Source organism: Nicotiana sylvestris, chromosome 8 (genome assembly GCF_000393655.2).
Source record: "Nicotiana sylvestris chromosome 8, ASM39365v2, whole genome shotgun sequence".
In the NCBI taxonomy this organism is placed as follows: Eukaryota; Viridiplantae; Streptophyta; class Magnoliopsida; order Solanales; family Solanaceae; genus Nicotiana; species Nicotiana sylvestris.
In genome coordinates, this window is record NC_091064.1 from 6,814,303 (window position 1) to 6,841,060 (window position 26,758).

General features: G+C 37.6%; 1 protein-coding gene across 1 annotated transcript; it reads right to left on the reverse strand.

Annotated features, from left to right (window-relative positions):
- Positions 1-682: 682 nt before the first annotated feature.
- On the reverse strand, positions 683-26,251 carry LOC104224336 (protein ENHANCED DOWNY MILDEW 2). Its single transcript, XM_070155627.1, has 19 exons — positions 26,101-26,251; positions 16,189-16,638; positions 16,011-16,107; positions 14,089-14,142; positions 13,857-13,984; positions 13,171-13,267; positions 12,965-13,069; positions 11,878-12,125; positions 11,677-11,790; positions 11,092-11,568; positions 10,557-10,695; positions 10,338-10,439; positions 7,801-7,893; positions 5,508-5,549; positions 3,131-3,241; positions 2,860-2,931; positions 2,625-2,743; positions 2,473-2,539; positions 683-2,364 (listed from the first exon to the last, which is right to left on the reverse strand). Exons 2-19 carry the CDS (start codon positions 16,596-16,598, stop codon positions 976-978), a joined length of 3,864 nt encoding a protein of 1,287 aa, XP_070011728.1. The 5' UTR covers positions 16,599-16,638; positions 26,101-26,251; the 3' UTR covers positions 683-975.
- Between the last annotated feature and the right edge of the window lie 507 nt (positions 26,252-26,758).

The window sequence follows — 26,758 nt, forward strand, 5'->3', positions numbered from 1 at the left end:
TGTAATTTTTCGACGAAGAGTGATCAATTGACTAAGGAATATTTATTATCTAGTAATAACAAAAAAATAACCCCTAATGGTTAATAGGTCAAAGCATTAGTTTTTGGTATTCAGATAATTGTGATACCACAAATAAGTGCTTAGTGCAGCTGACTTTCCAGAACCAAGTACACCTTCAATATAAGAAAATAACATAGAGCTACTGTGTTTTGAGATCCGTAAAGTATAACACTGATAAAACACACAAGATTTTTGTATGGTCTGTTTCTCTATTTAAATTGTAACACTGATTTCATTTCCTCTAATCTTTTAGCTGTAAATCTTTTCTTGATTCAATTCTGCCACGACGGGACGAGTATTTCAAAGTCCTCTGAAGCTGTCCAACCTCATGTGAAATGTATTGAAGTCTTGTGATGCCCCAAACTCTGTCCATTTTTTAATTTCCTATAAATCAACATTCCCGCTGAAAGAGATAGCTAGCTTACTATGACACCACTTCACGATTAAAATCGGATTACTTGAGATTAAAAAGCTCTTTAACATCCTGATCTATTATGAGAGCTAAATGCCAAGAATTGTGAAACAATCTCTTTCAGTAATCGGAAATATTCAAATACTTCAAAGCCTTGGCACCTGCACCATAAATAATAAACAGGAGGAGAAAAACGTCACAGGCTCGTGGTCATCACAAATCCAACTTTCATAAACTGAGCAAGGCAACACCAGTTAGAAGAGAGATGGTGAAGTGGAGGAACAAAAGGATATACAACAAAAGTTTCAATCCCCTAGAGAAGATTCAAGGAGCATAGTTGCCTGTGCATTTCTAGCTTATTCTTTATACAAAATAAGCAAAAAGAAGTTTGATAGGATGGAACAAGAAGACACTAGGAAGAGAACCATGACGAACATAAATAGGAAAATCTTCAACACTCCGCAAAGGCATTCTGCTGAAAAATAATTCCAACCAGCCAATGCCTACTCGTTAAGCCACCCTGACGAGTTTTGCTGTGAAAAGGGGTAGTAAGGCCTTGGAGCAAAACCCGATGAGCTACCTGGAAACCCAGGTCGAGCAACTCCACCACCGTAGATGCCACTTCTGCCTTCAGATCCCATGCTATTCATCCTACCAGGATACAAATCATCATGTGGAGCATACTGTGGCATCACAGGAGTATTAATCCTCCCATAGGTTGGTTCAGTTACTGGACTCAACCGCCCATAGGAGGGATAACCAGTGCTGGCACCCGCTGTGTAGTTGCTTCTGGGACTCGAAAACTCATTACCCAGCTGCCCATAAAGGTTACCCTGAGGCCGTACATCTGACTCCCTTGCATATACCCCCCCATTCATGTGACTGGGGTATGGTCTATAACCAGGCATATCTGCACGCTCTCTCTGGTAACCCACAAACCGTTCATCTGAGGCCCTAAACGCATACTCAGGACCAGGACTAGCAGACTGAGAATATTGGTGATTTAAAGTCGAATAAGGCTCCTGCATCGGCAAGCTGTTCCTTCTTGCCATGTCACCATCCGGATGTGCCCCGTGCCCCACATACTCGGGACCAGGACTAGCAGACTGAGGATATTGGTGAGTCAAACTTGAATAAGGCTCCTCCTTTAGCAAGCTGTGCCTTCTTTCCATATCACTGTCCTGATGCACCCCATACCCTGTCTCTTGCTCTGTCTGTAATGCAGAAGCACTCTGGCCAGCAAATCGTTCATAGCGTTCCTTCTCTTCTGCCTTACAAGATGAAACCGCGTGCTGATCAGCTGACTTATGATTGGTCACGCTGGGGGAGGAATGTCTAGACAGAGATCTTTTCCCAATATATATCTCCTCTGTTGATTTTTCTACCAAATCTCGTGGACGTTTCGCTTTGGACTTGTCCTGTCTTGACTTCTCATCCAAATCTTTTTGATATTTGCTTTTATCCTGACTCTCTTTCATCGACTTCTCATCAAATTTGTTCTTGCTTTTATCCTGATTCCCTTTCATCGACTTCTCAACAGATCTGATCTTCGCATGGCCCAGGTTATCACCACCTTCTTTGCCAATGTTATTCTGCGATCTCTCCCTGTATTCTTGGTCCTGATGTAGCTTCTTATCCTCGAAATCAATATCATCACCGATCCTCGTCGACTCAACATCATCACCATGTTCCACTGAACGAGGGACAGGTGTGTGGCAGCAACTTTCTTTTAATTTATCTTGCATCTTGGACGGGTGGCCATACTGTTGGGCAATTGCTTTATGTTCGGCTGTCCAATCAGGGCGACTCCAAAGATAAAGTGGTGGAGCACTCACATTCCAGTCCTCCATTTGTTTGTTATTTGCATCAACAGATCCAGGCAAATAGAATGACTGGAAAAGAATAAGGATGAGCCATCAGACAGTTACTAGTTTATATTCACAATACCAATACATATTCATTCTTAATACCAATCACAAGAACGGTGAGAAACAGTTTACCTTCCCACTAAGCAACACATCATCCTCCCAAATTAGATCATATGGATACCCTTTTTTTACATCTAACCTGGTTCCAATACAAAAAATTAATCAAAATCAGAAAGAGAAAGGCAAGAAAAGAAGTTCACACAAATAACAGAGATGCAAAATACCGTTCTGTCTCTTTTGGTACAATAAGGATAAGAAGCTTGGGCTTAAACCGAAGTGCTTTATCAATAAATTTGTTAGCAAGAGCAGCATTGACCCCAAAAGGAGGGTTCAGCCCCATGATCTACACCAAGGGATAAAAAAAAATGTAAGTCCACACAATATATGGTGAAAACCAATGAATTTTGGTGCCTGGCATACATCTGTGAATGTTGTGTTCTAAAAAGAATTATTTCCTACCAACTTCGATCCTGCTGGCAATTCATCAGGCCCTACTTTCATCCAATCCCTCTTTTCAAAATTAAAATCATTCTGCAGGAAGGACAAAGAACGGCAATAAGTAATGTAATGTTCCAAACAACCAAAGCATATAGACAGTCACTTGTCAAAGTATCAACGTCTATCATCATTTCTTAAAGCATTCTCCTCCATGCTAAAAAGATTCCGACCTACGTGTTTGTATAACTTCCACCAGAAATGTGCACATACTAAACAAGGAAAAAACATTCACCTTTGGCTTGAATAAATCATAATTCTTATATGAGCAATCCTTCCCCATCTCATCCAGCTTATTTTTCATGAGGCAGCTGAAATCATTGGAACCGCAACAGAAATCCACAATCTGCTCAACAAACAACAAAAACTTTAAATCCATTGCCTGCTAAAACAAAGAAGGTTCCCTGAGCTTAGAAGCTTTAGAAATATCATAAATAACATTATCCTGATTCCTGGCAGATATATAAGTCAAATGTAATTAGAGTTCAACGAATCATTTTCCGAAGTATAACAGAGGCAGACACAGATGATTGTGTTTCTAAACAAGTGAGGTTTCTCATGGATGATGGAGAAAAAAAGGTTTCTCATGGATCACATTAAATGCATGAATAAGGGTCTACATAAATCCAATCCAGATTTCACACTATGTTACATGTTATCCAAATTGTGCATGGATGTTGCCATAACTTCTGGATAAAGGAGGAACCACACATAAAATCAAACGACAACAACAACAACATAACCTTACCCCTACCTTGTGTGAGGTGGAGGGGTGGTTTCCAGTAGACCCTTGGCTCAAGAAAAGCATTTTCAAAACAGGTGGAAAATACAAGAGTAAAAAAGAAAAGCTAAGATGAAAATACTAAAGGAAAAAAAATAATTACATTAAGATGGTAATGATACCCAAAGTAGAAGAAACAAAAGTAGAATACAATTGAATAATAAGATAATGATAGAATAATAATAATAACAACAACAATAATGATGATGATTCAGAGAAGAGGGGGTAGATAAAGTGCTCTAAACTAGAATCATATTCTCTCACAAAATAACAGAGAAATCGCTCGATTACCTACTAATCTTCTACCCTAATCCTCGACCTCCATGCTCTCCTATCTAGAGTCATGTTCTCGGTGAGCTGAAGATGTGTCATGTCCTGTCTAATCACATTTCCCCAATTCTTTCTTGGCCTACCTCTACCTCTCCTTAGACTTGTCACTGCCAACCTCTCGCACCTCCTTACTGGGTATCCGTGCTCCTCCTCTTCACATTCTCGAATCATATCAGCCTCGCTTCCTGCATCTTGTCCACTACTTCATTATTAATCTTATCTCTCCTAGTATGCCCGCACATCCATCTAAGCATCATCATTTCCGCTACTTCCACGCCATGCATAAAATCAAACATAATAGCAAAAATTCAATCATGCCATTTCCACCATTACTGAGCAAGCCTAACTCTAGCCATATTATGTTCATGCCAAAATAAAAGATCTCCTCTTGCACACATTCCGAAGTACACTGAGAAGTCCTACTTTCAGTTACATCAAATTTCCCAAACATAATGGTTAACTCGAACTGCACTTTTTGTCACTCAAATAGAAGAATAGGTTCAACAAACTTTTAATCCCCAGGGAGGTCTTTAAATTTGACCGTAATGCATTTAAACACTAAGTTACAAGCAATTGAAAACAAGATTCGCTCTAACTTGATCAAATACATCATGTCAATAGCTTTGCGTTGTATAATCTCCATACTGCCACCATCAATGCCAATATCCATTTCAGATTTTGGGATGACATTGTGTCTTTGCCCCCAAAAATAAAAGGATCCACAGAGACTATTTCACAAGAGCTTCAAGAAGAGTGAATTGAATTAGCCGCGGGTGACTGAACTGCAGGCTATTCCTTACATCTAAGAAAATAGAAGAAAGATATGTAAAAAACAGTTGACTAATTGGTCCATGTACCTCACTTTCCTGTCACTTGCCTATAATATACTTTGGACGAACTTCAAAGGAAATTTTTAACTAATCCACGCTAAAGGCGGGCGAAACCATAAGAAAAGAATGACATAAGCCAATAAAGGGAAACAGGAGCCCCAAACAAGCATCAGAAAGATAATCTTTTTCTCTCTTGTCTTTTGACCCCAGCCAAGTGGGGAAAGCCACTTCACCGCACTAAAAATTGCCCCCAAGAGATCATAATAGTAACACCTATCTAACAGATGAATTGAACGCAGATAATATATTACAGGAACTTGAGACACTTCTAACCATGTGTGATGTCATTCTATACAACAAAAAAAAAACAACTACGCCCTCAATCCCAAACAAGTTGGGGTCGGCTATATGAATCCTCACTTCTTTCTTTAAGCTTAATTCATATCATCATCATTCCAAATAAAATATTCCCCTATAAAAATGTTATTATAGCAGAATACCAATGAATAAAGTTGGAGGATTATAACCAATCTACATGACAGAAAAAAAATAGGATCCATCTGCTCTTTATCTCACAATTTTTTTGTGAGAAATATATATATATAATTGATGTACTCAAGTTGGTAACTAGATTTCCACTCATAAAGCGTAAGGCCAGTACAGACTCCTACCATATCACCTTCTCGAACATACCAATGAAGCATATCGGCAATCTGCACAATAGAAGCATACTATTAGTTGAGCAAAATATGGAATGTACAGACACCGTGCGGATTAGACATGAAATAAGATTCAGTGAAAAATTATCATAGAGCGCGGTCAAGGGAAAATCACTGCTCAAATGATCCAGCCAGAAGGTGCAGAAGTGGTACAAACCTAGAAAGGGTAATTTTTACTTTATCCTCTCCTTTTTTTGCCTTTTTTCTTTGTCAGCTTTTGCGAGAGGTGAGAAGTAGATAACATCCATTATATAATCCATTGCTATTCCAAATAAAATAGACGGAAGACGCATTCAAAAATGGCTGCAAATACCAAAGCAGTGATGACATTCTACGATCTAATGATTAGACATGCAATACAATGCACTAAAAGAATATCATAGATCATGGTCAGAGAGATCACTGCTCAAAATGATCCAACCAGAAAGCTCAAAATGATTCATGCTTTTTCACTATTGGAAGAGGTGGAAAGGATATCAAATTCCTTATATAATCCACAGCTCGTTCACATAAAGTAGAAGGGAAAAAATGATGCCCTAAACTTTGGTTGCATATTCCAGGATGGTGATGACTTAAGCTCCCCCAAAGACAGACAGACAGCACTTGCAATGATTCTTCCAGAGATAAAAGACACACAAATCTGCCGTACCTAGGCATGCGCACTTTCGGTATTCTGAACACTGAGATTGATTGTATCTCAGTCTCCAGCAGCCAACAAGAGATCCTAAAATTTAAAAAGATTTCAAGTGACAAGAACAAGCAGTTCCTCTTTCCACAAAGTAGAAAGATAAAAGTGAGAACACCAATGACTAAGAGGGTGTTTGGCTAAGCTTATAAGCTAGTCAAACTAGCTTATAAGCACTTTTTGGCTTATCTACGTGTTTGGTAAAGTTAAAAGTACTTATAAGCCAAGTGCTTATAAGTCAAAAATAAGTCATAAGCTAGCCACCCCCAGCTTATGAATTTTTAGCTTATAAGCACTTTGAGTTTGACCAAGATTTTTACTATTTTATCCATAAAATATTCCTTTTTAGAATGAAACTCCTACATTGATACTCACTGCCTCAAGTATTCAACCTAAACCCCTCCCCCAACCTCTTCAAGTCTGCAATTCTCATTGACTATTTAAGATAAGCAAATTCTCTATTCCTTTGCATATTTATATCTATGTGATTGTGTATTAATCTTTGAACTGTATTTAATAAATGAGGACATATCAAATTTTTGGTGAATTGCTTTCTAAGTGTTGTGGTGATGAAGACAATGTTTGTTTCTCTTCCAATATTTTGTCCTATTTAGGTTTATTTTTTACTGAGAAACTTTTGTCAATTTATTAATTATTATAACTTATGATTAATATGCTTATCATAAAATAAATTATATTTATCATAAAAATTATCTTATCTAAGCACACAGTTAAAAATAAAATAACAAATAGAATATTTTGTATTTGAATCGATCTGGAATCTAAAATTTTAAAGAAATTATGCCCTTACAAGTGTAAACAGTTCTAAGGTTATTTAAGTCATTTTAACAGAAAAAGAGCTTATCACAATTTTTTTATCAAATGCTGCAGCAACTTATTATCAATTTTAGCACTTGTACCCAAACACTTAACTGCTTATTTATTAAATCAGTTTCAGCACTTAAAAGTGCTTTTCAGCACCTAATGCTTATCAGCTACTTCAAATCATCTAATCCAAACCGGCTCTAATGTTGTATAAGGCAATTTAAAAATCCATGTTTAAACCTTATATATTTAAGAGAAGTAATATACCATCCCCCCCCCCCCCCAAAAAAAAAAAACAGAGCTGAATGAGCAGCAATATCGATATGGTACAAAACTCTCACTGAATAATCATCAACTGATAATGCCCTAACAAGCACGTATGTCAATCAAGTACAATTACTCCAAGGAACAACCACTGCTTCTCTACCTTAAGGTATGAATATTTCAAAACAATAAATAAGAAATCGGAAATGGAGCCACCGAGCAATATTAAATGGAGATAAGCTAGCACATAATCAGATTATTTTAAACTACCTTAACAAGGGAATTAGATGGGGAACAACCCCCCCACCCCCACCCCCACCCCCAAAAAAAAAAAAAATTCAAAAGCCCGTACTTAATCTTCTTTCTGGCTCAATTTCCGATATCACCAGCCGGAGAGGTGAAATCGAACTCACTAGAACAAACAACAAATATATCTTCTGATGACAAAAAAAGCTTTAAGTTCTAGCTCACCTCTCTCAGCTTCTCCACTTTCGTAAAATGGCGACCAAAGGACGTGTAGCGCATTCCGTGTAAAAAGGGAGCAAGATATACTCTCAGCTTGCTCTACAAAAAAAAAGATTTCGGTATTTATGAGAAATTTGGGGAAACAATAAACAAAAAACAAAGGGAAGAAATAGAAAGCAAAGTGAGGTACAGCTTTTAGCAATCACTAAAATCTAGGTCTGCTAAAAATGCAATATAGAACACTTGAACCCACTTGAACAGCTAATATAAAATGCTTAGACCTAGTTATGCAGAATAGATTAATGCTTCAGCACTACAAACCACCAAACAGCCATCTCAATGTGCCAAAAGAAGCAAGCAACTAAATTGATAGACCAGCAACCAAACTTAACATTGAAAATTTTAAATCACTTAAATGGCAAAAGCAAAGAAACCTAAGTCAATCAAACAATCAGTTCAACATAGTTATCTTGAGGTTTATTGATAGTTCAATATGATTCAGTTGTTGACGGTGCTTATTTATCAGTGTTATGAAATTTGTTTTTGAGAAAATATCTCACTGAAATTAGTTCGGGGAGTGATTGGTAAACTAAAGATTTTTTTTATACCCATAGTGTCCGGGCCAGCTTGCCCACACATTGACTAATTCAATGGGGCACATGCCACCTCCCATCTGTACAAGTTAGGTAACTTTATCCACCAAGGTTTGGGCATATGGAAAGAAATCACCTAGAGTTTTTGTCTTCGCTAGGATATGAACCTGAGACCTCGTGGTTCTCAACCCACTTTATTGACCACCAGGCCACACCTTTGGGTGTTCGTAAACTAAAGATAATTATATAAATGACTATCAAATCAATTAAAACTAACAACTTCATAGAAGAAATGATTGGCCATTAGTTTGAGAAGTGATCTTCACATGAAACAACCAGATACCGAATTATATGGATAAGGCAACCAAAAACCAATTACAAACTAATTTAAGCAAAGGTTGATTCGATGCCTGAAACGATCTAAATCATATAAGTAACTAAGCTTTTTTAAAGGACAGAAGGGAAATATCCGTATGTGTTTATATTGATAGTAGAGAAAGATACAAGATCTGTAGTGAGACATATGTGTCCTTTTGATCTCTCTCTCTACCTTCGCCCATTCCCCCACCCGGGGCTAGTGAGCATATCTTTCACTTTTGGACAGTGTTTTTCAGAGCGAAGCGCAAAAAAGCGACAGGGCCTCACTTCGCTTAAAGCATGCGCTTCTTTGAAGTGAAGAGCAATTTTTAAAAACAATAACAACAACAAACCCATTATATTACCACAAGTGGGGTCTGGGTAGAGCATTTTTATAAATAAAAAAAAAAAACTTTGCTCAGATTAGTAAAATAACAATAAAAAAGAACTCAACAAAAACATTATATAAGCATATGTTTGACCTCTTCTAAAAGAGATCCCAACCTGGACTCCTTTTTTTAAGATGGTAACAGTGTATTCATCAGCATTAAGGAAATGTTGGCAACCCTATTTAGAGTTCGAGTAAACAGTCTTGTTCATCTTACAAGAACTACTAATAACTCTTTACAATGATCCTAGAAAATCAAGTAAAGATTCAGCACCCTCTACATAATTTTCTTTGCACCAAGAGTACAAGGACAAAATACAATTTGACTTAATTATATGTACAGGACTGCTGATATCTTCAAAGCACCTTGCCTTTCTCTCTGTCCACAGCTGGGATAGATTTCCACCACTTCTTTTGCCTTACATTACCTTGACTTAATTCTTTATATTTAATTTTTTTATTTTTTAAAAAGAGTCCCAAAGTTCCTTTTTACTACTAAAATCGCTGCTTTTTAAAGAATAACTCGCCTCGCTTCACGCATGACGCGGTCGCTTCATTAAGATCGCCTCGCTTCACACCCTTGAAGCGCCATAGGCTCGCTTCATCCCTTTAAGCGATGAAGCGCTCTGCTTTTTTACAACACTGCTTTTGGAGAATGTGTGCTTGGCTCCACAGGGGGAAGGGGAACCAGGATTCGATAAAGATCAAGGTTTGCAGTTGGACACTGGACCACAGGACCAATCTAGGGGTGTAAGCATATTATTTTTTGAGAACGGTAACATTTTATAAAAGAAAACAGCACAAAGTTTGTGCTGGTAGAAGTGACAAAATACATATCCCAAAAAGAGTAAAGAATCCCCCTACTAATAGAACTTACAAGGATTCTATGATATCAAGTATGGAGTCACTATCATTTACAGGTCATTCTTTACACCAATAAGAAAAAAGTACTAAACAGTTTCATTTTGATTATCTGATATTAGGGGTGTAAGCATATTACTATATGCTACAGCGTTCCAGAAATACGCACCCCTCAAAAATATCACTTTCTTTTTTGTCTGAAGAGGGAAGGGGCATTGTTCATCATATCATATTGATGCTGCTTAAGGTCAAAGACAGCATATATTTAAGTTAGCATGGACAACTAAATGTTCAGACCTCAAGGCAATTAGAATAAGCAAATTAAAAAGAAGAATGACAAGTACCCTCCACTTCATTATCTGATCAAGAAGCCCAGGCTCACAGACAGCTTTTGCATCTTCAATTTTGCCCCCTTCATCCAATATTTGCAAGGCCGCACGAATAGCCTGCAAGACATAAAATAGGTCATTTTTATTGGATGTCGCTCCAGGACATCTGGTAAAATAGGTCATACTAAAGATACTTTCAACAAAAATCAGCATAAAAAATAGTTTCTCAAGTACCTCAATGGAACCCTCCACTTTCCCCAAGGTTATAGATTTGTCAAATTTTGACGAGTATGCATGTGTAGTTGGTGATATTTGCTTCACCAGTTTATCCATAGTTATAGAGGATTTGACGTCTTTCATAATAGACAAAATTCTGAAGGAAATCAGAATAGCATCTTATCAGTCACCGAAAACAGAAAGGAATACATGGATCAGACCTCGAGAAAAGCACAAATACAGCATCCTACCATATGCCAGTAGAATAAAGAAAAAGCAGAACTAAAACAACAAAAAATTATATCATGTTAATTCAGTTCATTCAAGAAACTAGCTTTTTTTGTTATGGGGGTCATTTTTTGGGTTTGGGATTCATTAGCAGCCTACATCTGGAGTAATTTTCAAAACCATTTTAAGATGAAACCACATTTCCACCGTGTCAAAATTTATAGCTATGAGTTAAAACATTCATTCTAAACAAGGAAAAGGAAAAGCTGTTATATCTGTGGAACCTCAAGCGAAAATAGTTATTGACAGAGCTAGAGTGCTTCACCTGCTCTTTGCTATAGCATCTAAAGTCTGTGAACTGCTTGTTTCCTTTTTGTCAGACTTCATGATCTTGGTTTTCCCCTCTTCACTAGACTCAACGGGTTGTGATTCCCTGCTAATGAGTGCATATAACTTTAGACCTAAAGAGGCTTTACCTTCACTATTGACAGTTTTGTTGAGCTTTGCAGATGATGTCTTGTTCAAACTCTTCCTAGTAGCATCAATTACTTTTTGTCTTTTTGAAGAATCCGGTAGAGACAATCTCCTCTCTCTCTTTCTGGAAAAATCATCCTTCACTGCCTTGGACAATTTTTCATCAGTTTTTGGTTTTTTAGCAATCACTCTGCCATTAGTAACTTCTGCAGATTTTCCTTTTAGTTTGTCCAATTCTTCAGATATTTGCTTTCCCCTCCTATGGTCTCCCGGAAATTTGATGTGATTTCTTGAAGGTGTAGCAAGCTCTTCATCAATCTCATGTTTTCTGAAGAATTTGTCAGTTTAAGCCACTTGGAAAAAATTAGAGTAAAGCTCACTTGAAAAATACCAGCTCAGATGAAGTAAACGCAGAAGTGACATGTAAAGAACTCACAAGCAATAAATCAAAATTCGATCTGGTATAAGACCATCCCATGCCCTTGGCATCTCCTCATCCTCGTCCTCGTCATTTTCTTCTTCATCCTTGCTTTTGTCGAAAACAATTTCCCTGGCCATTTACATAAGACTAGTTACACTTGTACACAAAGTACTGTCCAGTGTCCACGAGAATATCAAGGAGCAATAAAGTAAGTACTTAGGCAAGCATTTCCGATGGTATGATGTTGGACACCGTCTACACATGGCAAACTGTAACTCGGTTTTATCTTTATCTTCTCTCTGTTTACAGACGCAGCACTGATGCAGAGGACAAGCGAAAGGTTCACCAGCAGCGATCTTCTTTCTAAGTTCATCAACCTTCAACTGAGCATCAGGATGAAGCAGTCTGGCAACACAATCTGGGTGGTAAAAATGGCCACAAGTTGCATTAACGCAACGGAAGACCTGAAAAACATACCCAAAAGTTTGACTTAACCATATCCATGAAAAAGCTGCAATTTAAAGTACAAACTCGAAAATAACATCAAGAGCACAGATATGCACTACTAATTGTTTTCTTAACGAAATAGAATCATACATGCAATTAAATGCAATAGGCGCTTATGCTAGCCTTTTGTTGCGAAATTTCTTTTCATTTACTGCCACAGGGAGCAGGAGTTAACAATTCCTACCAGAAAGGAAAAATGAGCACCAAGTATGATTAAAGGTGGTATTAGGTAGAAGAAAAAAGAAAATAAAACACTAAAAGAAAAAAAGGAAGAAGCGAAGCTACCGTCAAAAAGGAGGAAGTAGGTAGAATAAGAAGCAGCAGCAGCACCCCAACAAACCAAAACATAAAAGAGTTTGGAGAAAGAGCAGTGTAATAGAGCTGATGAGTGCGCATGAGGAGCAAGAATGAATATAATGAAAGGACTCCAGTTTTACACAGAAAGAAGTAGCTCCAATATTAAGTACCCCTCAGTCCAGCTATCACACACCGGGCTTTTCTGAAGAAAACTTCTGGGACAAAGCAGTTAGTGCATGTATTAAAAGAGTGAGAACAGCCGTACCCATGGAGAATATTTTCAGTGGCATTGCAGGCATATCCAGAAATCAATGGGGACTATAACAGTTGGATTAACCAGTTGTAAGTCTTAATTCAATATACTATACGCTACAATCATGTACTACTATACGCACTATTTTCCTATATTGATTTAACAGTCAACATTCAACAGTAGCAGATGGCTGAACATCTTCAAACAATTGTACTATTCCAGCAGGTCACACAGGTTTGTTCGTACCTCTGCATGAGATGATTGATCAGAAGAACCTAACTCCCCACAAGCATAGCACTGGTGCTGCTGATATTCACAATTTTTACAATAGAAATCTTGATATTTCATTGCCTTGAAGGAGAAAAACTTGTATTAGTAGGAAGCAATATGCTAAGCAGAGATGAAAATTAAGTTCATTAGAAGGAACGAAATTCAGGCAAACTTTGACATACCCTAACTTGAGCCTTGGTAAATCCAAGAGACTCACACTGAGATTGAGCACCATCTTCCACTGTAGCATGAAATGACCTCAAGCACTTTCCATCGCAACTGGTTGAGATCACAAGGGGCATATTATTTGGAGAAACAGAAAAAAGCCACTAGTAATTACGCTTTAAGACGACAATAAGCAATTCAGAACCAAAATTAACCACCTCGGAAAAGAGAGAATTAGGATGTAACTACATACTACTATCAGGTAGATATACACTTTGAAATTACAAAAGTTCTCAGCAGAAGTAGGTGCAAACAAAAATGTCAATTTGATATCACTAAAACAAACTAAGAAAAACTCAACAAAGACCTAGGAGCCAGAACATGTCGTTAACTTCAAACACAGTTGAATGCACTATGTATTCAGTAGGACAATGGACTGCAGAGCTTATCTTTCTGTTCTTTATAGTTATGATAAGCTGACCAAACAACCTGAATCAATGATCTACACCTATGTGCAAATCCATATTGTTGGGAATAAATAAAACATTAACAATGGAACATTGAAAAAAGAAAATCAGATAAGATGAAAACATTTGGCAAACTAAACTTAGTTCAACTAAGCGAGCGCATATTCAAGGAAAAAATACAACATAAGCTGGACATCAGAGTTGTCTTTCTGGTAAGATAAGGACTAAGCACACACCAAAGAAGTTCACCACCATCGTCACATATTGCGCAGAGAGATTCGAAGTGATTGTAATCATCATCTTCTTCTTCTTCTTCATTGTCATCTATGATATCATCGACTATAAACTCGGATATTGACCCAACCTGACAAAATAAACAAAGCACAAGCTCAAAAAGAAAACCAGATGTTCTGTTTCTCCACTCCTGCTTTCCTATCTTAGAAAAGCAAGGGAAAGAATATGTACAACCTCATCAAATAGTTTCTTCTTCTTAGGCTTCTCCTCCAAAAAAGTAAGTAAAACCTGCAGAAAATAAGATCAGTTTCACCCTTTGCTATAAACTATAAAGATGCGAAATACTTGAGAAGAGGAAAGGAAAGAAAAACAGATTCCTGAAGGAAAAAGGAGAAACTCAGGCCAAAAAGGAACAACCTGATCTGGAGTACTTTATTCCATCTCAAGTCAGACATCGGGTAATTCAGTCCACGAAAAAAAATTATGTATATTTATGAGATATACGAGAGGTACTTTTTTGGTTTGCGACTTACCAGCCTTGAACTCTTGACCTAGAGTTCTAGAGAAAACTCCCTCAAACACTATGACAGAGAGAAAGTACTTTCAAGTAAGGATATGCGAATTAAGAAAGTTAAATGGGCCGTCGTCACAAAATATATATATATATATATATATAGACACACTCCACTTCTCCCAATTTATATGACCCTCTCTCCATTTTGAATATCTCAGTGTATGACCATATCTTATTATTCCTATATAAAATTCACATTTTTTTAGAATTCAAGTTCATTAACCTATATGATGTCTTCTCGGTAAACCTAACTATTCAACCATCACTTAATTATTTTCTTTTATTGTCACTTATGTAGTAATAGATATGTTAAATCAACTCCTAAATTCTGAAGCCCGCTCAAACAGGGTCATGTAAAAATGGAATTGAAGGGTTCCGTTTTAGGATACGTGTGAAGTACTATTAAAGCCATATATGAAAATTCACAAACAAATATGCAATGGCCGATGTAAAATACTTTTGACTTGACTCTCGAGCAGTGAGCATGCCATGTTTTTCTTCTTTCATTCTTTTTCTGTTTTACCACCAAGGCAATAGATATCATTATTCAATTGAGTGAACATCTTTTTGGAAATTTCAAGGTTCACTTGTTGACATAAAAGGTTTAAATATATCTTTTAAATTGTGGCGAATTCCAGAGAGACTGATAGCACGTTTTGCCGTGCTTCTAAAATCAACTTTTTTTTTTTTTGATAAGGTAAAGGTTAAAAAACATCAACTTATTTTGAGAAGCGCTTTTCAAATTAATTAGTCAAACACTAATTGCTTTTCAATGAAAGTAATTTTTTGAAAAGCACTTCAACTTATTTTGAGAAGTGTTTTTCAAAAAATCACTTTCATTGAAAAGCAATTTGTGTTTGGCTAATTAATTTGAAAAGCATTTAAGCAGCAATTATATTTGGCAAGCTTTTAAAAAGTGCTTCTAAGTGTATTTTTCTCAAAAGTGCTTTTGGGGAAAAGTAATTTTTTTTCTACTTCTCAAAAATTGTTTCTGCTGCTACTCAAAACGCTTTTTTCATTCTAAAAGCTTGGTCAAACACCTTAACTTTGGGGGGAAAAAAAGAAGCACTTTTAGCCAAAAAGAACGACGTCCAAACAAGCCGTATGACTCTAATTTAACAAAAACTTCTTGTACCTCATCTCTAACATAGAAAGTACTTGAGACCTCCCCTTTAGTTAACAGAGTCCCCCATAAAGAGCTTTCCTTGGCTGATTTCCTTAAATGGCAAATTTTTCTTCGCCTAACAATTCAAAAACTAAATAAACCATTGTTATGTGATATCTTTCAACTACTCCACTTTTCACATTTTAAATACTTCCTTTTCATTTTAAGTAAGGATTCTAAGTACCTCCCAGCAACCTCACCCCACGATTTATTTGAAGCATAGGTAAAGTGGAACATTTAATAGTGATATCAGCCAATAACTTGCTAACTTATATTCAGTTTTTACCCCTAATGCAATGTATCTCCTAGTGTAGGGTGTTTTCCTTAAAAAAGAGGGAAAACTAACAGATAACAAAGGTGAATTTAAAACTATTTGAACTAGAGATCTTTCCAATCAAAGCAAGGAATCATACAAACCTTGGATTGAGCCAATTTTCCATCACGCTTAACAATTTCATTGATAAATTTCATGTGATCCACTAGATCATTCTCCGAAGGCCTGGGCTCATACACACTACAAAAACATGGGTAAGATTCTAGATTCCCCTCGACAAAAAGAAAATATATGCTAATACACTATATATAATATGGGAACCTGAAAACTTTAGATAAGTGATCCCACAAAGCTCTGCCAGAAGATTCTGGATTTTTTTTCAGGAAGTGCAAGGAATGCACAGTGATCAAGATTGACCTAATGGTATCCTGGAAAGCCTTCCTCGGTTTTTCAAGTCTGATCCAACCGTTCTCTTTAGATAAAACTGAAACCGCTGGCTCTATACGTGAAAAATCAAACTTCCATGATGTGACCTGCTTATAAATCTTCTGAAGGCCATTATCCGCAGTCCCACGCAAGAAAACATGTCTTTTTTTCCCATCCAGACTCTCAGTTTCATTCCACTGAAATTTTAGGTCCGCGAATGAAACAGGCTCATCCTTATCATCTACAAATTCATAGTTAGAGACAGTACTCGGGACTGCTTCAACTTCATCATCAGAAGATGCCATACCCACTTTCCCCAAATGCTCTGGAGGAATACCTGACTACCTGCCGATGAAGTTCACCCAGTATACAAAGATTAAAAAGCATGGAGTTAAGATATGGCTTATACTCTTTAACTGGGAAAACATATCCATATAGTAGAAAAGCTTTTTTCAGATGAAAATGAAGCCTTGTTGCTGTGAAAATCTTATGATCGTTAAGCATTGGATAGTTCTAAAATTGGAATTATGCACCACTTCGAAATCCAATATGTTAGTTAAAAGTAGTCAGTGTTAATGAAGGCTGAGTAAGAGTGACAAGCGAGACTCATGAAAGGCTGAGATTTTCTTTCATTTTAAGTGGATGGACGGCTCATCTTTACTCCCAAGCATATAAATGCCACGTGCAAAGAGAGAGATACAGAGTTTTGAACTCAAATTTTCTGGTATTGTTCTCGACCTTCTCTCTCTTCTTTCCCTCTCCAAAATTCCGTTACCAATTCATGTCGATTTCCCTTTCTTCTTCAATTCACATTCTTCTACAATTACATTGTCGAGTACAGGATTCTGATGATACGTCGCCGAAAAATGGTGCTTATTATCAGTTCCAGTGTAATAGAAGCATTTCCATTTAAGTTTCTTATTTAATTTCTAGTTGTAATTGAATGGTTCACTGGTGTGGCAATAAAACTAGCCTGACTCAGCATTAATTGTTTGTGTCAAGTGATAGTTATTGGGGTATAACAATAGGTATCAGAGCATCTTTCTGGTCCTTGTGGGTGAACTATGGCAGAGGGTACTTGATTAAAACTCTTGATAAAAGGATGAGGAGACAAGAAGAATCGTTGGAGGAGACAAATCAAAGGGGGGATGAATTAGCACTTTGTCATAGTACATTGAACGATTCTCAAGCAGGCATTCATGCCCTCTTTGAAGTTTGAGCACATTTCTGATCGACTGGTAGCCTCTGAAAGGGGGCAGAGCAAAGAGAAATTGAAGCTGTTGCACGACCTGGGGTTGGATTGCTACTTGTTCCTGTCAATGATGGATGAATGATCAAATTTAACGGATTGCATTCTCACTTACCCAAATCAGGTTTCCCATCATTTGAGGGTAGTGATCCTATGGTATGGGTGAGAAAGTGTTATACTTTCAGATTATAGGGTACCTAAGGTGCAAAACTTAGAACGAGCTATCCTTTACTTGAATTAGAGGGCTGAATCGTGGTATCAACCTTTTGTTGAATAGAGGTGTGGTAACCTGGGCTGAATTTAGAGATAACACTTGCAGAAGGTTTGTGGAGTCACTAGTGGCAGATGTGGTAAAAGAATTTAACAAAATGGTGCAAACAGGGACAGTTGAAGAATACCTTTTTAATAAGTAAGAACAGTGAATACTTTAAGAAATTCGACGAGCTAAGGGCTCTTGTATTCCCTTAGGCTTAGGGTAGAAGGTTAGTAGGTTGTTGAGCGTGTTTCTTTTCGATACCTTTAGTATTTCGTATTGCTCTTGTATTCCCTTAGGCTTAGTTTTCTTTTAATATATGTTGTTCTGTTCCTTAATCCCATTCTAGTCTCTTTCGCTTTAGTTTATCTAGTATCGTGTTGTTGGAACTGCTTGTTGCTATTGCTTCTTTCCCATATTTTTTTGTGTCGAGGGTCTATCGGAAACGGCCTCTCTTCCTTCACAAAGGTAGGGCTAAGGTTTGCGTACACTCTATCCTCTCCCGACCCTACTTGTTGGATTTTCATTAGATTTTTTGTTGTTTTTGTTGTTGTAGAAGAGCTCAGGGCTCATTTGCTTATCCGGAAGCCAACTATGAATGATGCGTACTTCCTATCTAATTTTGTGGGAGGATTGAAAGAAGAAGTTAAACTATCTGTCACGTCTTCAGGCTTGTGAGTTGTGACCCTGCAACAAGCTATTGAACAAGCTAGGTTGCAAGAGAAGACCATAGAGGCTATGTTAAAGAGGAGCAAGTTGAGGTATATGTCTGATGGTAGCACCAGACTGGAGCGATTGCTAATAAGGGAGTTCAAGCTACTAAAAATGCCACTAATGTGTTCAATGCTAAGAACAACACTACATCACATGGGGGTTTTGCATACCCAAAGGCCCATAGTTTGTGCTACAGATGAGGGGATAGGTACTCCATGGGCCATGAATGCAAGCCTATACAGTTAAACCGTATGTGAAACTGAAAAAAGCTTAGAGGAAAATTCCTTACTTGCAAGGAGGTCTAATTGGTCTGTTGGAGGGCATAAGGTGGAGTACTTCGGGTCACACAGTTACAGCAAAAGGAGTTGCCACCAATCCATCAAGGTACATGCTATGATTGAGTGGCCTAGCCCTAAGAACATAAAAGCATGGAAAAGGAAAATAAAAGCACTGAGGGGATTCTTTGGCCTAGATTGCTGGATATGGGAAGACAAGCAAACCACGAACTAACAGGTTAAGACAAAATGCATTTCGAAAAGATGAAGCTAAAAAAGCTTTTGAAACTCTGAAAGAGGCCATGGTGGCAGCCCCGGTATTGGCTCTTCCTGATTTTAATTAGGAATTTGCCAGTGAGGCAGATGCTTGTTAAGGTGGGATAGGAGCAGTATCCATGCAGAACAACAGGCCAATAACCTTCATAAGCAAGGCACTAGGCTCCCTTGCATTAGGGTAAATCCATCTATGAGGAGGAGTTCCAAGGCATACTACACATAGCGGAAAAATGGAGAGACCTCTGTAGTATAAATACTTTATGATCAAGAGAGATCACTACACCCTTAAGTAGTTACTAGAGCAGAGAGTGACTAAAGCTATTCGAATGGGGTTAACTAAGAAGTTTGGATTTGACAATGAAATTCAATACAAAAAGGGAAGATGAAAATGGGGTAGTTCATGCCCTTTCAAAGAGAGAAACCAGAAGAAGCACTTAATGCCATTACAGCTGCTTTACCTAATTTGACAAAAGAGTTGCAGCAAATTTCTGAAACAAGTGAATAGTGATCAAATTAAGGAGACGATGGCTAAATGAATACTTGATCCAGCAGCTATACCTGTGTTCAAATATTAATCAGGTGTACAAAAGAAGTCAGATCTCATCTATGTGAGAAGCTCAGGCAACTTAAGATGCAGCAGACGGAACAAGGAAGTATTATCGAGTAAATTGGAATGTTGTAACAAGCAGGGAAGACTGGGAGTGAAGGATCTAAGAATCCTTAACAAAACTCTGTTAGGCAAGTGGATATGGAGGTTTAGGATGGAGGAGAATGCACTATGGAAAGGGCAGTAGCAGAGAAGTATGGAACTATGGTAGGAGGGTGGAGGTCAATGAACATCACAGTCCCAATTGGATGCAGCTTATGGAGGAGTATTATGAAGGGATGGTAAGAGTTCAGGCGACATCTTGTCTTCAGGGTTGGGGATGGAAACAGAATCAATTTTTAGAGACACAAGTGGCGTGGAGATAGCGAGCTTAGGAGGCTTTCCCTAATTTATAGAGAGTCTCGTGTCATAAAGAACTCACAGTCCATTAGATTCGCATGCCAGGGAAGTATTTTGGGATTTAAGATTTAGGAGGGACCTATTGGAATTGGGTGAATTTCGCAACCTGATTGAGCTTCTGTATGGGCATACATCACTCACACTTCACATGATGTATGGAAATGGTCAGAGAATCGGGATGGTTTGTTCACAATTAAGTCTTTTCATCAGAGCCTGCTAGAGAGAGAGGAAACTACTTTCTCACACCGCTCTATTTGGGATCCCAGAGCGCCCAAGAAGATGTATTTCTTTGGATCTAACATCCAGGGGAGTGATACTGACAGCCGAGAACCTGAGAAAGAGGAGGATCACTTATGTCAGTTAGTGCTTCATGTGCAAATGTCAGGTGGCTACACAATTGCCATCGGTGATCCATAGTCAGTTTGGAGTGCAATGGGTGATGCCGGGCAAAGTGAAGGAGGTGTTGCATAGTTGGGCATGTAGGAAAGGGAGAAGAAGTCAAAGGGCATGGGATGTTGCTCCACAAACCATAATGTGGGTCATATGTTAAGAGAAATAGGAGGGTATTCGATGGGGTAGACCAGAAATTTGTGAAATTGCAAAGTAGTCTCTTGTTCCTAGTTTCTTTTTGGTGTACCCGTAAGGTCCCTATTTTGTATAGAAAAATAGGCTTCTTTTGTGGAGAACCATATTTTGGTGCAGGTTCTCTACTTTTTGGTATATGTCTTGTATAGAGAGTTTATCCACCATCAATAAAATTATTTACCTTCTAAAAAACATATCCTCGAACAATAACACTCACCAATCGCAATTGTTTTTGAAAAGGAATTCGAGGACATTCAAGACATTCACCAACTGAGGACGTTCAGGGTAACTCCAAAATTTGAAAAGGACTAAAAACTATTTTACCAGCTTGGCATGAAAAAGGATGTGGTGAAACTTGTCAATAACTGTGACACTTGTCAGAGAAGCAAGCCTACGATAAAGTCCCGAGGAAGGTCCTATGGAGATGTTTGGAGGTTAGCGGTGTTTCAGTAGCAGACATTAGGGTGATTAAGGATACGCATGAGAGAGCTATGACCGGGTGAGGACTGCGGGTGGTGACTCGAGCATTTCCTTGTGGAGATTGGGTTACATCAAGGATCGGCTCTTAGCCCGTTTTTGTTTGCCTCGGCATTGGATGTGCTGACGCGACGCATACAAAAGGAGGTGCCATGGTGAATGCTATTTGCAGATGACATAGTACTGAATGATGAGACGTGGGGGGTAACGCAAGGTTGGAGGTTTGGAGACAGACACTGGAGCCTAAAGGTTTCAAGTTGAGCAGGTCGAAAACAAAATACTTGGTGTCACACCTCCTTTTTCTCGAGGGGATAGGGAGTTTTTCCAATTAAAGTGACAATAATCGAAATGGGGATTATTTTATTTAATTCAGAGTCGCCACTTGGGATAATTTATGGTGTCCCAAGTCAACGGTTTATTTTAAATCCCAAATCGAGGAAAGTTGACTCCGTTTTAAGTCTGCGAAACCAGAAAACTGGGTAAGGAATTCTGTTAACCCGGGAGAAGGTGTTAGGCATTCCCGGATTCCGTGATTTTAGCACGGTCGAGGTGTTAGGCATTCCCGGATTCCGTGATTTTAGAACGGTCGCTTTAATCATACCTAGATTAATTAAATTGTTTCATTACGCGTTTTAGAACCTATGTGTGTTTACTCTCTTACCGCTTTTAGTTGCTTGATTATTCGTAATTATGAAATCATCTTCAAACGAGTCACGCGTACGTGTACTCTTTTTTTGTTTGGCGCGTCAAAAATCATGTCACGTGTACACGTACACAATTAATAACACTTTATTATTATTCAGATTGTTTGGCCAAAGTCACGCGAACGTGTATTTCAGTTTTAAGTTTAAAAATTGTAACTATGTCCCGCGAACGTGTACATAATCATCCAAAGCAAGCTTGCATGCTAAAAATAATCCAACGACTCACGCCAATGTTCATATGGGAACGAAAATTGTATCATATCAAAGATGTATTTAAAAAACTTTTCCACGAAGAAACAATTCCGAACATGATGATTAGGAAGAAACAACCAAACAACACAACTAAGAACAAACTCTCAGGAGTCCTACCATGAAGATCATAAACGAGATGCCATGATTTCAACTCAATCTACTACACAACAGCAGATTTGCATCAAGGAATAACAATTTAGCCATACATGTAGATATGGTGATTTCCGACTCCACCATTAACGGATTAACTCCTAAGCCACTTCAACATTTCCAACAGTTTTCACGTCAAAGAAAAACTAGTTTGTTGGTTTTAATCATGAATGATGACATGTTATAAGCAACTAAAAAAAAACTCAGTAGGCATGAGAAAGCGACTAAAATTGCACACAATTGCTAGCTAGACCTTTCCTTTTCACTCGCATGAAACAAAGACTGAGCAGACTTAAACCAACAACAATTTGACTAGCGTACTCAAAGGACTCTATCAGCTCACTTCACGCACAATAGGCATCACTATTTTCAAAAGAAACTCCAATTCTTCCCTCTTAAACCAAATAAAGGCAAATAGGAAAAAAAAAAACAATTTGCTAGAAAAATGCCACGAACACCCATGCTTCAACTTGATGAATTTTAAAGCATTCTAACATATCAATAGTCCAATTTTCATATGATCACCTAATCCATTAAACTTAGTTGACCGTAAATGAGCAAATGCTCAACTTCAAGAAAACGAACAAAACTCCAGGAAATGCAAGCAAAGAATCAGTCACTTGAGCTTAATTATCAAGCACGAGATCAACCAAACACTGATCCTTTAACTTAAATCCGAACAGATCCAAGCGACAATTATTCATCGGAACATTTAAGACCTAGCAGATTAACCACGGCTCTCATCATATTCAGATCAACACTAACACTAACATGAGATAGTAAAAGAGAAAATGGATGAACCTGATATGAAGCTTTTTGTTCTTTAATGTATTCTGTTAAATGGTGCGGCTACAAGCGAATTCAAGAACGAAATTCGAATCAACAACAGAGTAACAGGAACTCAAATAATAATCAAATTTGGACAGAACCACGAACGGCAAGCCTCGGGCAGCGACGACGAACAAAATTTGAATTTCAACTAAATTTCATCTTAAAGTCAAAACTAGAATTGAAAAGTAGAGACAAAAAGATTAAAATATTTTTTTCCCTGATTTTTGGAATACCAAAGAAAACCGAGAAGAGAGCTCTCAAAACCCCAACACTTTCCTATACCAATTTCTATCCAAAATCGTGTGTTTAGGTTGCTGGGTGTTGGAGAGTATGGATAATTTTTGGAGTTGGAGGCGGCAGATTTTAGCTCTTTGAACCTAGGAGTTGTTATTGGAAATTGGGAGGAGTTGAGTCATTTTGGGGGAGGCAACCAATTTCCTTCCCTGTTCGTTCTTCCTTTTCTATGAGTGTGTGTATCCCTTTTTTATTTTTGTTTGTTTTTTGTGTGTGCAGGTGTTTTGGCTGAAGACCTGGAGGTTCATTGGTTTCTGGAAGGGTAGGGGCGGTAGATGTGTAGGTCTAAGGTTTGTGAAATTGGGTTTTTATTTTGGGTGGGGAATTAATGATAGCCCTAGGATTAAATGGGATGAATGGCTAGGATTTAAAGGGGAGATGGGTTATGGGTCTTGAGTTTAGGGTCATCCGAATTTGGGCCTCTTGTGGGCCAAGTCAAGCTCAAAATAATGATCTTATCATATAAAAACAAGACAAAATTAGTCCAAAATTTTTCTTCTTATCCTTTTTTTTGGAAAAATATAATATCAATACTATTTATGTATTTTTTAATTTTATCAAAGGCGGATAAACTAAAAGTAACTAGATAAAATAACAATTAGCTAAATAACAGAAAATATTTTTTGTAACTTTCATTTTTGTGATAAAATAAAGTAAAAGAGTCAAAACTAGTTAAAATAGCGATATTAGACCTAAACTAAATATTTAAACGGTAAAATGTGTAAAATTTTGGGGAGGGTCAAAAATTACATGTTTGCACTTGGAGTGCAAGTTTAGTGATGGGATGCCTGAAGCAGAAGTGGAAGCGAAAATTGATAGACAAGTCATCCCCAAAAGGGATAATTTCAAATATTTTGGGACTGTAATCCAAGGTAACGGAAGATTGACAAAGATGTCACTCATCGAATTGGAGCGGAGTGGATGAAATGGAGGCTCGCTACTAGGCTTCTGTGTGAGAAGAAGCCACCAAGACTTAAGGGCAAGTTCTATAGAGTGGTGGTTAGACCAACTATGCCGTATGGGCAGAGCATTGGCACGTCAAAAAGATGAAGGTAGCTGAAATGAGGATGTTGAGATAGATGTATGGGCATACCAGGAAAGACAGGATTAGGAACGAAATTATTAGGGACAAGGTGGGTGTGGCCTTGATGGAGGACAAACTGCGGGAATCGAGGCTGAGATAGCTCGGGCATGTACAGAGGAGATCCATAGATACCCCAGTCAGGAGGTGTGAGAAGTTTACCATGGTGGGTCTAGGGAAAGGCGAGGTAGGTCAAAGAAGTATTGGGGTGAGGTGATTAGACAATATATGTCATTGCTCCAGCTTACCGAGGACATGACCCTCGATAGGAAATGGTGGAGGTCGAGAATTCGGGTGGAAAGTTGACAGGTAGTAGTTAGTCTCTTAGTCTTATCAGTAGTACCAGTACCATTTTTGCATTTTTCTTATTCCTGGTTCTTTATTATTACATGTTGTGCCATTTGCTCCTATTATATTGTTGCTGCTATTGTTTGTTACTTTATTTTCACTGTTCCTTGAGCAAGGGTTTGTCGGAAACAGCCTTTCTATCATCACAATGTAGGGGTAAGGTATGCTCAAAAAAAAGATTTAAAAGTTAGTTAAACTTAGTTGGTGTTCAGCGTAATAAGCTGAGATACGTGGACAACTAACATCTTTCCTTCATTAAAGTGGATCGCTGACTCGTGTTTATTCCCAAGCCAAGCATACAAATGACACGTGAGAAGAGAATTCAGAGTTTTGAACCCAAGTTTTCTGGTATTGGTCTTGATCTTCTCTCTTTTTTCCGTCTCAAAATTCTGTTACTGATATGTGGATTACCCACCCCACCCCCCACCCCAAAACTCCAATTCACGTTCTTCTTCAATTACATTATCAAACTTCCAAAAATGGATTTCCAATGATAGTTGGCCACAAATGGTGTTTATTATCAGTTGCAGTGTAATAGTTAGAAGCATTTCTATTTAAGCTTATTTGATTTCGAGTTGTAATTGACCAGTGTTTGCTGGATTGGCAATACAATAAGCTTAATTCGCAAGATAATTGTGTGTCATGTATGAATCAATCTTTGGGGCATAACACAATCTGACTTCTAAAACGGATCAAAATAATCTATGGATGCCTCAATGGCAATTAAAACTTTTATTTTCAAGAATCGTGTATTTCTAAAATTGGAGTAACAAATAGAAGTTAATACACACTTAAATAGACATATGATCATGGTTTCAACTCTTTCCCTTCACTTCTGAATAAAGACAAAAATAGGGAAAAGAAATACTCCCTCCGTTCCAATTTATGTGGCACTTTCCCTTTTAGCATGTCCCAAAAAGAATGCCAATTTTTTTATATTTAGAGATAATTTAACTTTAAATTTTTCCTTTTACACTTATGAACTACAATCATACAAATATAGAAAGGTGCCTAGTCTTCCCACAAATTAGACCACAAGTTTCAAAAGTCTTCGTTTCTTTCTCAAAACTCCGTACCTAGTCAAAGGGTGCCACATAAATTGGGACGGGGAGTAATTCATACCACCAAAAAAGTTGTGGAACTACGTGTATCACCCAAACACATTCAATTTCTAATTAGACAGCCAAAGAAGAAACGAGAAAACGAGAAAAACATAAGGCATTCATAAAACGATTCTCGTTCTGAGAATTAAAAACTTAGGGCTGGATATAAATTCGAAGAAACTATAGAGTGTTGCGTATAATTATCGTACCTGTGGAAAGAACGAAAGAGAAGCGAGCGGCGAAGTCGCCGGAGAAGTACGGTGGCGCGCAATGGCGAAACCCTAATTCGAAGTAAAGTTGGCGGTAGAATCTAATCTTTTTTTTTTTTTTTTGGTTTAAGTAGAATCTAATCTTGAGCTCAGAAATAGTTGAAATGCTTGCTGGTTTATAGGTACTGGGAGTCGGCCTTAATACAGTTTTTTTTCCTTTTCCGTAATATAGGAAAATAAAAAAGGGATAGCGGTCAATTAAATTTCATTTCCTTTTTTTTTGGAAGTCGATTAAATTTAAATTCGCACCGAGTACGTGACTTATATGCACAGGTTAATTTATGATCTTTTTATTGACTAAATTTAAATTCACGCTGAATAGGTGGCTTACATGCACAAATTAACCAATTGTAAAATATTTTCACTCAGAATTAAATTAACTTATATTATAATTGAGAGAAAGTGAACTAGCTTCCTTTAATCTCGTCTCCTCTGAGTGAGTAGTTTGTCCTCTTTATTACTTACTTTATTATAATATAAGCGTGTAAATATTATGTCAAATATTAATATAAATATTTATCTTAAAATTGGTATATATAGATATTAGAAGCTGATTGATCCCTCGATCCAAATGGTTGAAATTTGAATCAAGTTAAAT

What these genes read in the sequence shown, in the direction of transcription:
- LOC104224336 (XM_070155627.1), bottom strand. Translation starts at nt 16,598, where the DNA reads ATGGCATCTTCTGATGATGAAGTTGAAGCAGTCCCGAGTACTGTCTCT. An exon ending in CGAATTTTGATTTATTGCTT is followed by an intron (nt 11,569 to 11,676) that starts GTGAGTTCTTTA and finishes CAAATTCTTCAG; the next exon opens with AAAACATGAGATTGATGAAG. An exon ending in AAGTGGAGAAGCTGAGAGAG is followed by an intron (nt 5,550 to 7,800) that starts GTGAGCTAGAAC and finishes TCTATTGTGCAG; the next exon opens with ATTGCCGATATGCTTCATTG.